The sequence below is a fragment of the Barbus barbus genome, assembly GCF_936440315.1.
Source record: "Barbus barbus genome assembly, chromosome: 36".
Taxonomy (NCBI): Eukaryota; Metazoa; Chordata; class Actinopteri; order Cypriniformes; family Cyprinidae; genus Barbus; species Barbus barbus.
The window spans coordinates 2,804,001-2,818,560 of NC_136714.1; the positions used below are offsets into that span (position 1 = coordinate 2,804,001).

A 14,560-nucleotide genomic window follows, 5' to 3' on the forward strand; every position below is an offset into this window, starting at 1 on the left:
AATAGCAAAGCAAAAAACTACATTTGTGAAAACATAGGAGCCCAGAAATAAATAATAATAATAATAATAAAACTCAAATATTACATCAACATACATATTTGAACCCTGCTTACTATGTCACTTTGATACCAAATATAATTCAGGTGCATTTCATTTCTCTATGGCATCTTTCTACTCTTTGCTTAGAGTCCACCTGAGGTAAATTTGATTGAGTTTGGCATGATTTGGAAAAGCAAACACCTGTATAAATAATGTCTACAAGCAGAAAATGCATGTCAGAGCAAAAAACAAGCCATGAGGTCAAAGGAATTGGTCAAAGGAAGCAGAGACCAGAGATATGATAGTGTAGAGGCATGGATCTTGGAAAGACTACAACAAAGTATTCTGCTTTGAAGGTTCTGAATAGCATATTGGTCTCCATAACTCTTAAATATATGATATTTTTGAACAACCAGGAATACATTTCCCAAGAGCACTGTAAGGCACTAATTGACACCAATAGTCTCTAGGATGTACTCATGCTACATTGTACAATTATTGCACATGCACTTGTGGAACAGTCCTTAAGGCTTACAGGTAGAGGACAATTAAGGTCACATTTCAATTGACTATGAAAAACACCAGAAGAAAGTTGCCCAGGTTCCCTGCTCACCTGCATGAACATGCTATAGTCCTGCTGCAGGAGGCATGATGACTGCAGATGTAGCAAGATAAATAAACGGCAATGTCCGTAATCTAAGCCCAAGAAAATGCTACAGGGAGATAACAGAAAGGTGTTCAGGTGTTCATCCTTGCAGTAGCACACCATGTTGTCTCCTAAATATGTGTGCCCCCAAGATGTGTTCAAGAATTTGCAAGTGCCTTGGTGGAAGAGTGGGAACATCTCAGCAAGAAATAACTCCTTTGGCAAAAATATTTTACAGCAGAAAACCACCATTTATGATTACTGCCAAATCTATGGGCAGTAGTCAGATGGCAGATTGGTGTTCTAAAGCTGCTGAGGTTTAGCGCTCAGGGGAGCTGGCTTTGAAGACCTACACAGTACAACCTCCGGGCACCTTGGAAAACACTACATTTAGAATTGGCTGTCTACCAGCCTGGCCGCTCCATTACTTCAATGTCCAGCCAGCAGCCTGAGCTGCATGCTATTTCATCACGTCTGCAGACATAGGTGTGCGAGCCTTGTGGAATATCAATAAGGGTCCGCTCTGCACCTCATTAGTACCTCTCGATTGGAGCCTACCAGGACAACCACAGTGGTTTTAAGCATAGACAAAGCTGAGGACCTCAGAGTACATTGTTCATTAAATAGTATAGTATACAGAATAATATATCTTTATTTTTATTGTTTAAAGGGGGATCCCCATTTTCCACAAGTTGATATGATTCTTTAGGGTCTTAATGAAAAGTCTATAACATACTTTGGTTACAATTTCTGTGGTAGTGTAAAAAACACCTTTTTACCCTGTCAAAATCAGCTCTGTTTTCAGCAAGCTGTTTTTTAGTCCATGTTGCTTTAAATGCCAATGAGCTCTGCTGACCCCGCCCCTTTCTTCCATGGGGTGAGGAGCAGACTGTAAACCTCAGCCGCGCAACTAGCTATCTAGCACATTATTAGGAAAGGCAATTTGCAAAGATTCCTGAAAAAACCCTTATACTCACTTCTTCTGTAGATGAAGCTGGATCAAGAATGATTTGTGCGAACATAGACATTTCGGCAGATCGGGATCGGCGCATTCCGTTCAAAACAAAAGTAATGTTAATCCGCTGCGTCTTCAGTGGCTCAGATGTGGGGAGTAAATGACAACTGCTATATTCAATATGACATCCAACAACAAAACAAAACTCAGGGCGGGTCTAAGGTAAGACCATCTTGTCAATCAACTATCGTGGGAGCTGCCTGCGCAGAACTACGTAATTCTGACAGGGATCTCAGAACAGCCTGATTTGAGAAAGGGGATTTTTAAAATAGGGATTAAAAAAAATAAATAAATACTGAGTGGATTTTTATCATATAGTTTCTGGAGTTTTGGTGTTGGAATTTGGTCCCATTCTTGCCTGATATAGGTTCACAGTTGCTGAATAGTCGTCTTTGACGTATTTTTCGTTTAATGATGCCCCAAATGTTCTCTATAGGTGAAAGATCTGGACTGCAGGCAGGCCAATTCAGCACCTGGACTCTTCTACTACGAAGTCATGCTGTTGTTATAGCTGCAGTATGTGGTTTTGCATTGTCCTGATGAAATACACGTCGTCTGGAGGGGAGCATATGTTGCTCTAAAACCTTTATATACCTTTCAGCATTCATAGTGCCTTCCAAAACATGCAAGCTTCCCATACCGTATGCACTTATGCACCCCCATACCATCAGAGATGCTGGCTTTTAAAATTAATGCTGAGAACATGCTGGAAGGTTTAGATTGACTGATTGATTGAAACGTTTATTTTGAACGTAAATAAATATAGTAAAAACAAAACAAAACAATACAACACAATACAAAATAATTTAAATTTATACATGTCCAAAAAGGAGTAGGAAGAAACAAAAGCTTATTTAATCCTACCCTTTCTCCACTCCACGTTGATAATAATAATCAATAACAATGATAATCAAATCAACTTCATCGTAACAATAATCAGTAACAATAATCATAAAATTAACTTCATAACTCTGTCATCTCATCCTTGTCTTAAACAAACAAAACCTAAAATAAAAACTATGACCAAATAATCTGTATGAACACCTAATCAGATCCATTCTTCCTCCGGATACATTCTGAGAACCATACATTTATACTGCTTTTTAAACTGGGTCACACTTGGGCATTGCTTGAGCACTAGACTTAGTCTGTTCCACAATTTCACTCCACATACAGAAATACAAAAGCTTCTTAATGTTGTACGAACATAAAGATGCTTTTATAATTACACTCTCTCCTAAGATTATATTACTAAGATTTCTACAAACCCGTAGAATACTAGTTAACTTATATTTATTAAATGCCGCTTTAGTTCTTTGTTTTATAAACTCCCTATAGAGTGTATTCTTCTTTTTACAGGCATTTTGCAAAGCCTTTGTGATCCATGGACGGCCTACATATTTTTTGTGTTCTATAATATTGTATAATTGGACAGTTTCTTTTCATATAATGATATAAATATTTTTAAAAATATATTATATGCATTGTGTGCAACATAATTTTCCTTATATACGACTCCCCAATCCTGTGCTAATAAGTCACTCTTAAATGCATTCATATATTTCTCTGTCCTCACTCGTCTGTAATCTTGTTTTACATCTAACTGATTTCTCTTATAGTTGTTGTCATAAACTGTAAAAACCGGTGGATGATCACTAATATCACTGATTAACAATCCACCCACAGTATTATTTTCAATATCATTTGTAAATATGTTGTCAATCAAAGTGGCACAATGAAGTGTAAATCTACTGGGTCTAGTAAGGTCTCCCTCCTCTTTAGCCTGAACACGGTGTCCACGATTTTCAACAAGAATGTCAAATTTGACCATAGAAAAATTTTCCACTTTGAAACAATCCATTTTAAATGAGCCTTGGCTCACAGGACACGACGGCGCTTCTGGACCTATGTTGACATATGTCTTCCTTTTTGTATGATAGAGATTTAGTTGACATCTGCACATGGCACGGCGGATTGTGTTTACTGACAGTGGTTTCCAGTGTTGGGGAAAGATACTTTTAAAAGTAATGCATTACAATATTGCGTTACTCCATAAAAAAGTAACTAATTACATTACTTAGCTACTTTTTATGGAAAGTAATGCGTTACGTTACTTTTGCGTTACTTTTTAAATATGAGCAGGGCTTGATTGTTTTTAATACAAGAAGTTCTAACCATAGCAAATGTAAAAGCCCTTTCACAAAAAGTGTAATGAATAAACCTCCAGCTGAAGGAAAAGCAAATTCACATCTGTAAAGTAGAATGCAGGAGAAGAAGGTTCAACACTCTTCACCCATAAAAAAACAATGAAGTTAGTTTTTGTTAGTTTATCTAAAGTCATTTTTGCTTATTAGTATGGTTGAACTGGATCATCAAAGGTCAGCAGCAAAGACATTGGTTAATAATAATGGGATTATATACATTTGTGTTGTTTAACATTTAATTATTGCAGTTTGCGTCATATTCTGAGTTTGCATTTCACTGTTTTAACTCATTTTGATGAATACTAAATCAGTTTTTTGCGAGTGGGATGAATTAATGCACATTCACATTTAGTCTAGAACTACAGTAACAGCATGTTCACAGTGCACTGTCAGTCAATAAATGGGAAAAAAGTAACTGGCGTTACTTTTCTGAAAAACTAACTCGGATATTTTCTTGTAAATTAAAAAGTAATGCGTTACTTTACTAGTTACTTGAAAAAAAGTAATATTATTACGTAACTCGCGTTACTCGTAATGCGTTACCCCCAACACTGGTGGTTTCTGGAAGTATTCCTGGGCCTATTTATTAATGTCAATGACAGAATCATGCTGAAGAGTGATGCAGTGTCATCTGAGGGCCCGAAGACCACGGGCATCCAACAAAGGTCTTCTGCCTTGTCCCTTTCGCACAGAGATTTCTCCAGTTTCTCTGAATCTTTTGATGATGTTATGCACTGTAGATGGTGAGATTTGCAAAGCCTTTGCAATTTGACGTTGAGGAACGTCGTTTTAAAGTATTCTACAATCTTTTTACGCACTCTTACGCCTTTGCCCATCTTTACTTCTGCGAGACTCTGCCTCTTTAACCCTTTAGGCGCCAGGGTTTTTTTTTGCAAAAAATGCTGGATTTTGACATCAAGATTTCAAAAGCTTGTGGCTTGAAAGGGCTTAAAGATAGAGATCTACTGTAAATTAGAAAAATGTTGAGCATGAATGAAAGTTTATGTGGGGTGTAAATTTACTCATCTAATTTTCATTTTATGACATCATCAGGGGGTGGGCCCTCTTGAATTTCATAATATTCAGGAAATAGTAGATATTGAATTGATGTTTGATTTTTTTTGTCTTTTTCTCCTCATTCCAAATGATCAGAAAAGAGGAAACCAACAATAAAACAGGATAAAGTACTAAATTATTACTATATAACTATACTATATAGTAGTAAAACGCATGTGAACAATAGCCTACTTTTTGATCAGTTCATCAGTAATATTCAGGAAATAATAGATATTGAATGGATGTTTGAACTTATTTTGCATGTTTGTTTGTTTTTTTGTCTTTTTATCCTCATTCCAAATGATCATGAAAAGAGGAAATCAACAGTAAAACAGGAGAAAGCAGTAAATTATTACTATATTACTGTGCCATAGTAAAATACATGTGCCTATTTTTTGATCAGTTGACCAGCTATCTGTCCAATCAGGTATCTATGTGACAGTTTATAGTTCTTGAGAGTATGGTACCTCTCATTGCATGGCACAGTGCACAGACCTACCCCACACTGACTGCACCTGCACCTGCACCTGTACGGCGGGCCTTTGAGCACGCGCGATCAGAACAAATGGCGCAATCTGGACGATTATCAGAGAGCAACAGCTCTCCTATGGACACTACGACCACGTCCACCCTGTCACCCCCATCCCCGTTGGGCAAAGTGTTGAAATGATCAGTTGTTTGTGCTTTGTGAACGGTGGCACCATTGCGCGGAAAAGATGTACCGGGAGAAGCGCGATCATTAGCCGGCCGATCGTCATTTCCAAAAGGCAAATTTTCCCTTCAGAGTCAGAATCGGCGAATAACATTTGCAACACATCCTCACAGTACAACTTTTTACTAGCCATTTGGCGATTTTCTCTCACAAATCTCACAATTTACTCAGACGCTATGAACTGAACTGCTTCCGCATCAATGACACGATAGCTCACTTGCTCTGCTATTTCCTCGAACAATTTTGGTCTAGAATCGAAGTACTACATGTCTGCCATCTAGTGGAAGGGAATACAAATGAGATATTACACCATATTAGGAACTACAGCCTATTTCATGAAGTATGACGTCTTGTTACAATTTTGCGACTTTGGAGCTTAGAGGGTTAAGACATCCCTTTTATAGTTAATCATGTTACAGACCTGATGTCAATTAACTTAATTAGTTGCTAGATGTTCTCCCAGCTGAATCTTTTCAAAATTTCTTGCTTTTTCAGGCCTTCAAGTTCGTGCCAACTTTTTGGAGACCTGTAGCAGACATCAAATTTGAAATGAGCTCATTTTGTGCATAAAAATGTAAAATTTCTCAGTTTAAACATTTTTTATGTTATCTATGTTCTATTGTGGAACATATATTGGGTCATGTTATTTGAAAGTATTTTAGTTTTCATTTAATTGAAATTTAAAAAAAAAAAACATTCCAGCATTTCTGGAATTCGGGTTGTAAAGAAAAAAATAAAATAAAGGCTAAACATGATTTATTGAATTATTTTTATAACTTTGTCATTTCTTTTGCTCCTTCTGCTGAAAGTAGCTGAAAGCCAAACTTGTTTGCAATAAGTGAATATGGTCATTCTGTTTATGCAGTTGTTTAAAACCTCCGGTGAGATATTTATTTCATTAAAGGCTGTGTGGCTGTAAGTAGTTGTGTTTCTGCTGACGTCTTCACTTTTTGTCTGTTCTTGCTGTTCCTCTTAACCACAGGTGTCTTCACTAATGATCAGTTATTCAGTGTTACTTTTACTCTCTATAGATCAGGATCATATGCAAACTGAGCAGTGCATGTTTAACACTGGGGATTTCACTGTGTAAACATGTAACCAGCAACATGTGTTTTACTTTATTAAATAATTTATTAAAATTAACTTGTAAAATTGTCTGTCTTTAACTACAAACAAACTCATTTCAAAAGAAATATGATATTTAACACATACAAGCATATTGTTGTGGCCTTGCTGGGATCATACATAATCCAAAAGACAACAAATGCTGGTCCACCTGCACACCTGCTTACCGTGCTGGGATCCAGCAAAACAGCAGCCTGCATCCCATGCTGGTCCCAGCATGCAAAACATATCTTATTCTGGTGACCAGCAATGCTGGATTTTTCAGCAGGGATGCCATTTTTTATTTCAACAAATTGTATTACAAAAGTTGTAACCTTTAAACCAAATTTTGGTTGTTAAATTTGTGACATCATAACTTTCGAAGAAATACTGTATGTATATTAAAATTCTGTCATTCCTGTCCAATTTAGTCAAGTGATCATCTGATCTAATTTTCTTAAGAACTAGATGGAATTTAAAGGTGGAATAGTGAAAATAATTTAATACTAGGTCTGTCGAAATAATTACTGTATCGACTTATCACACAATATATGGACATAACTATGATAATTTTAGGCCCTTTCACACCAAGGACAATAACTATAATGATAACTGTAATAACTGTTATAATTCTATGAGAATAGTGCTCACACAACAGCTATAATTAGCAGTGGTGGTGCTATAGAGTTGGTATAGATATATTTTATAATTTTGTGTATTTATGATTCCACACAACCAAGCCAACTTCACGAATGTTGGCTACAACATTTAAGATGAAACATTTAGATTGCTCCTTCCGGACGTGTGTTTGAACGCCAAACAACGGCAGGCTTCAGATCGCTGATTAGCGTGCACATTCACCTTGTGGGAAACACCTGGGGTTGCTGTGGCACACTTTTCAACACCTCTCCTCTGGACAAAATAAGCAGGAGTGAATGTTAATAGCAGAAGCAGACTCGAAGAAAAAGTTGCACAAGATCGAGTGGCATTTCTTATGGAGGTGGAGAGCATGCCTGGTGGGGCTTCTTCATAGAAGAGTGGCGACCAGTTAATGATGCGATTCTTACCCAGAGTGTGATTTCTGATTAGTCACGTTTATAGACTCAACTTGGGTAATGGGAAATCAGTCGGACACAACCTCCCACTTGTCTTTATGAAAAGATGTATGATAGGATACTAATTACTGCAGCATTCAGAACACTCACAGCTTTTTATTCTTTTGACACAAGGACATGATCAGCCTTTTTTTTCTGCTTGCATCTTCTTGATTACCTTAACAGCCAACTGCTTTAATACAACTCAATGTGATCTTCTATTCTGAATTACCACAGTCTGTTTGGCCTCGTTATAAATGATCTAGATTACATATAACTAATGAATAAAAGTAGTCTTGTATATCAGAATATGTTATTCAAAATCTGCTTTAGATAGTCAGATCAAGACTGAGGGTTTCTCTTAAAAGGATAGTTCACCCCAAAATTATTATTCATTCATCATTTCCTCACCCTCAAGCTGAATATTCTGAAATTCTGAACATTTATGAATGTCTTTCTTATACACAAAAGAAGATATTTTGAAGAATGTTGGTAGCCAAAGAGTTGATTATTCTCACTGACTTCCGTATTTTTTATTTCCATACCATGGAAGAGTGTTATTACAGCAGTTAGAGATCCATCTGTGTTAGATATATAGGCACGGGTCTCTAAAGACCTGAATATGTATTAATGATTGGTGAAACATTCATGCATTTAAGGCTTATTATCTAAGTGAATGTATTCAAATCATTGTATGTTTATTGCGTTTATGTTTTTTTTATTATTATTATTTTTTTTATAAATTAATAGGTTATTAAAAAAACAAAAAATAGTATGAGCAAAAACAATAGTGATGCATGCTTAAGAAAAACCACTCAATATTAAAATATGACTGAATATCTAAGCCTGTGTGGGCTGAACACCAATTCTAAGGAGTCTGTCTTGAAGGTTGTGGGTGTGCAAAGGATAATGGTGAAGGTGGGCCGCAAAGAATAAGATGGTGAAGATGAAATATGACTATACATCTGAGCAAGACGCACTGCATTAGTTTTAGCTTGAAAATTATGGAGTTAGCACAAGATAAAAGACTACAATAAACAATAAAACATATACAATGGTAACAGTGGCAGTACAATAATCTAAGTGGCATTATTCAATATTTACTGAAGGGAAATACTAACTTTAGTCTAGATGCAGAAACATTGGAAAATAAAACTAGATGATGACTGGATTGGAATTTTCAGGGCTCTGTTCTGGCAGCTCTTTTAATTTTGTCCTAGTTTATTTAACATTTCTATGTTTGGTTGGTGTGTGAGCACATGGCTTCATCTTGTTTATGTTGGTCATGTTCTTCCCTTGTCCTGCTCCTTGTTTCCCTTTACCATGCCCTCTCGTTTAGTCTATGTCTAGTCCTTGTTTAACTAATTGTTCTCACTTTCTCCTTGTATGCTATCCTCTCTATTTATTGTGTTCTCTTGCCTCATTAGCCGTTTCCATAATTTTTTATGCACGTTTTGCAGTCACATCAACTAATGTTGGAAACGCCAAAAAAAAAAAAAAAAAAAAAAAAAAACCTTAATTTGCACAAAATTTTTTACGCTTGCTTGAGGTGGTTTTTGACTTGTGTGAAAAAGTGTTAATGCGAACAAAGAGAGATGGAAATGCACTTTGCTAATAAATTCCTCCATGTGCATCAAAAAGTCTTGTGAGTTTGCGTTATTAGAGGTGGTGATGGCGCAGTGGATAAGACACATGCCTTTGGTGTGAGAGACCCGGGTTCGAATCCACTGTGAGACACCAATGTGTCCCTGAGCAAGACACTTAACCCCTAGTTGCTCCAGAGGCGTGCGACCTCTGACATATATAGCAATTGTAAGTCGCTTTGAATAAAAGCATCAGCTAAATTAATAAATGTAAATTACGGCATAACCTAACCCAGGGACCGATCTTATTGCATAGCATCTGAAATATTGTTATGGTCATTCTGAAAAGCCTGAGCAAAGTCTGTCGTCAAAGTATTTCTGTATAATTGCTTCCCAGACCTGTCTTACAAGACTGTGTTCCCAAACAGCAGCATCCAGCTACGAAAACAATGACCGCATTTATTGTGTTTCATCTGCTTGCTCTGAGGTGCAAATAATTTATTATGTATGAAAATTATTATATTCAGTGCCTACTCCTACTTTTCTCAGTGATATTTAGTTCCAGATTATCAGGGAGAGATTATGTTCTCTTTGACTCGTTGGATGGAAATTACATTTATTTGCAAATGTTTTATGCGATATTCCAATTTTGCGCACAAGTTAAATTCGTAGCTTTGGATGGAAACCTGGCTACTGTCTTCACTGATTTGTTTTGGGCCATATGTACACACTTTGTTGTGCTACATTCTCCAGGTTGTGTTTTAGTCTTGTTATGGCATCCGTGTATCCTTACTATTGTTGTTTTTGTTCCCTTGCTTTAATTATTTTTTCTAGTGTTCTCATTTAGTTTTAACTTTTAGTATTTTCTGTAGCTATGTAGCTATTTTGCTAGCCTTCTTGAGCGTGTTAATTTCTTTTTACATTTGTTATATTATTGGTATTTGGAATTATTTGACCTCTCCTTGTGTTGTCTTTTTGTTGTGGTTTTAAGCCATGTCTTAGTCTTGTATAGTGATGTAAATGACTGACCCTAAGTTAAATATTTAGAGCATCAGCTGCAAACAGTTATGAGTGTCCTTGTTCATAACAAAGACACGCAAGCACATACATTCCAAACCATCATGTTCCACTCTAAGGAGCAAAATATCCATTCTGATGATGGTCACTGAAATACAATAGCTTCTCATCACACAAATACAAACATAAGCACAGGCTCTTTTGAACTGGTTTCCTTAAGAAGATAAATCAAGGGATTGCAGGGACAGGTGCAGCACAGATGATGTGGTGCCTCAAGATAGAAGAGCTAACTGGCATATTTCTATACGGGTTTCAGTCAATCATCTCATCTGCGGGGTTGTGTTACTGTTACTTCCGTAGTGTTAAGTGAAGATATGAAAAGGAACCAGGTTTACTACAGCACTCAGGAAGGCTAAACGAACCGAGCCCGAGCGCGGCACGGAGCGCTCACACTAGTCAAACGAACTGGGTTTTGGGGGTCAAACGTGCCTGGGCACGGTTCAAAACGCCTAGTGTGAGTACACCCTGAAACAGCCATGTTACAATATGATGACTCTTGTTTAAGTATGTTGGATTCACACTGCACGATTTAGCCCTAATTTTGACTCGCAAATGCCCAAAACCAGAGGCAAATCGTGCGTGAGAAAGTCTGTCTCTCACGTGATCTTACATTATTTCTTGTATGAGTTCTCACGTGTGTTCACATTGTGAAACATAATTTGTAGACAAGGCAGAGATGTCAGCTATTCTTACTATTGAAAAGTTGTGTAATGTGTGACTCCCTGAAAATCGTGCAGTGTGCCCGGCTTGAGTGAATCAGGAAAAAAAAATTAAATAAAAAAATAAACCGTCTTTGAATCATATTGAGATTGCAATCTGAAAAATAATGTGATTTAAAATACAAATTTTTTTGCTGTGGTTCTGCATAATATTCAGAACAGTGGTGCGTGAAATGTTGCTGCACTCTATCAAGAACGGTTTGTGAGAAGTGTCAGAAATTCATTTATTCTGTAGCTGATTGCAGAAACTTTCTCATCAGTAACATCCTCCACAGTAATGGTGGCAGAAAAAGAACTGCTTTGCACCTGATGCTCCGGCCCTCGATAAAAAGCAAACCGCAGATGAAGTCAGACACCATGCCAAAGTTGATGTGAGCTCAATAAACTATAATCTCTTAACTTCAGCTTGCTTAAATATCCTGTATGAATAGGCTGCTGAAGGAGATACAGCTGCAATGCTCTTGTGTTAATCTTTTCCTTTTCTGTCCTGTCAGCATTACTTTTTTTTTTTTTTTTTACTTCATTTGACTCCAGGTTAAGGTCCATCTAATCTGTAATTAATTAGGTGCTTGTGTAGTGGCTGTGGTAATTACACCATTTCAAAACAGAATCCATCACTATCCACCAGGTTTAGGTCTTTGAAAAACTTTCACACAGAATACAAACTTTTCAAATAATGCCTGGTGTTTTTGTTTACGGAATGCTTCCTGTTGTTTCATAATGGCAGATAAAAACAAAAGCATCTCCACAAATATAAGGCACAGCATGTTTTGATGTAGTCTCATAATGTAAACAGCAGCTCTACGCTGGACGTATTATTTGCCGGATTACTCGCAGAGCACATCTGTGCATTAGTAAACAAACGGAAGAAAACTCACCAAAGACGGTACGTGCTGGAACGGACTCCCGGTTCAACCAGAAGGAGACCTGAGACAGAATGACGGTCATTATGCAGGGGAGATATGTTTGGATCACGAAATAGCCAATTTTCCTTTTCAAATGGAAATACGTTGTCATCACCACATATTCTCCTATATAAGAAATGAGAAAAGAGAAGACAGAGACCGTAAGAAGGATGAATTATTGATGAGCCAACACATAGACTAAAATATTCAGAATTTTATTCATGGATGATCATGCAGGAAGAGCAACTGAGACATAGGAGGTGGGAGTCTTGTGTTGGAGAGGAGGTTTAACTGATTGCTTCTTGTAGATCACAGCGCCAACGACGGTGGATTCGAGTGTTTTCCCAGCATGGCTGGGGCAGATTGGATGTTCTAACCTTAACAGTGGGAAGGAAGTGACAGACAATTGCTCAATCTGAAAGCCCTACCATTTTGTTCCCTCTGAAGGTCTGACAGAGCATGAGGGGCTGCAATTATGTCTTTAAAATCAGAGGTCAGATGGCCAATTCTCACTAAGTCATTTAATTTTGGTTTAAAATGTTGTATATTTCCATAAAAATCAAAAGAAAGAAATCTTATTATTCAGTGGCTGGTTTATCATAGATCAGGAGAAGTAGGAGACTCATGCAAAAGTCAAAATTTTCTCTCGATTACTTCTTTGCTACAGCATAGATTCAGATATGGTACAATGAGGAATTTCCTTTTTTTGCAGCAAATTCTGTTCTAGCACAAAGCCCCGTGGCATGTCGACAACAGTTTAGTATAGGGACAAATTCTCACTATCAACTAGTTGCTTATTAGCATGCCTATTTATAACATATTGGTTTGTTAGTATTATAAAGCACATATTCTGCATTACCATATTCTACATCCATAATCATACCCAAAACCTACATTTAACAACTACCTTGCTAACTATTAATAACAGCAAATTAGTAGTTTATTGAGGCAAAACTTAAAGTGAATAGCTTGTTAATAGTGTGAATTGTACCTTAAAATAAAGTGTGACGACCATGTCATATCTTTATTAAAGAGCACATTGTACAGTATAGAAATATTCTGTAATATAAGTGTAGTTTATAATGTGACAGCTGTAGCCTGTATGTAGTCTGCATTACTGTTATATCTTTTTAATCCAGCAACAAAGCTGATTTGAAATGTTTCTTTGTATTGTTTGCTATAAATTAACTGACTGTTAAATGCACTGAATTGAAAGAAGATCATATTATTGTGTTCTGGTGATTATACTAAATGCTTTCATTGCATATTACAATTATCTTATTTTTTCCCCCACATAATCATTGTTTAAAATGACCTGTTCAGCTGGAAGGAAAACATAAGATCTGGTTTTTACAGAACGGCAGAAGAAGAATTTTGAAACTCTGCGTGTGAAAATATAACCCGAATTCTAGAAATGTTGGGACGTTTTTTTAAATTTGAATAAAATGAAAACTAAAAGACTTTCATTAACACTTTAGAATAGGGAACACTTATTCACTATTAACTATGATTTTCCCTCAATAAATTCCTAATTTGCTGCTTATTAATAGTGAGTAAGGTAGTCATTAAGTTTAGGTATTGGGTAGGATTAGGGATGTAGAATAAGGTCATGTAGAATAAGACATTAATATGTGCTTAATTACTACTAATAAATGGCAAATATTCTGGTAATATGCATGCTAATAAGCAACTAGTTAAGAGAGCCTAAAATAAAGTGTTACCAGACTTTCAAATCACATGAGCCAATATTTTATTCACAATAGAACATAGAGAACACAACAAACGTTGGAATGGAGAAATGTTACACTTTCATCCAGTAAACGAGCTCATTTCAAATATGATGCCTGCTACAGGTCTCAAAAAAGTTGGCACGGGGGCAACAAAGGGCTGAAAAAGCAAGAAATTTTGAAAAGATTCAGCTGGGAGAACATCTAGCAACTAATTAAGTTAATTGACATCAGGTCTGTAACATGATTAGCTATAAAAGGGATGTCTTAGAGAGTCTCTCAGAAGTAAAGATGGGCAGAGGCTCTCCAATATGTGAAAGAGTGCGTAAAAAGATTGTGGAATACTTTAAAAACAACATTCCTTAATGCCAAATTGCAAAGGCTTTGCAAATCTCATCATCTACAGTGCATAACATCATCAAAAGATAAAACTGGAGAAATCTCTGTGCGTGAGGGACAAGGCAGAAGACCTTTGTTGGATGGCCGTGGTCTTCGGGCCCTCAGACGACACTTCATCACTCATCGGCATGACTTTGTCATTGACATTACTAAATGGGCCCAAGAATACTACCAGAAACCACTGTTGTTAAACACAATCCGCCGTGCCATCTGCAGATGCCAACTAAAACTCTATCAGGCAAAAAGGAAGCCATATGTGAACATGGTCTAGAAGCGCCGT

The 14,560-nt window shown here is 36.8% G+C and overlaps 1 protein-coding gene across 1 annotated transcript in view; it reads right to left on the reverse strand.

The window, feature by feature from the left end:
- The window catches only part of LOC306855685 (gamma-aminobutyric acid receptor subunit alpha-3-like), a gene marked incomplete at its 3' end in the record, with an annotated part of 177,485 nt that overhangs the window by 14,682 nt on the left and 148,243 nt on the right, over nt 1-14,560 (reverse strand). The window contains exon 8 of the mRNA XM_079394490.1: nt 12,128-12,280. Coding sequence (XP_079250616.1) covers nt 12,128-12,280 — 153 coding nt within the window. The remainder of the gene's footprint in view (nt 1-12,127; nt 12,281-14,560) is intronic.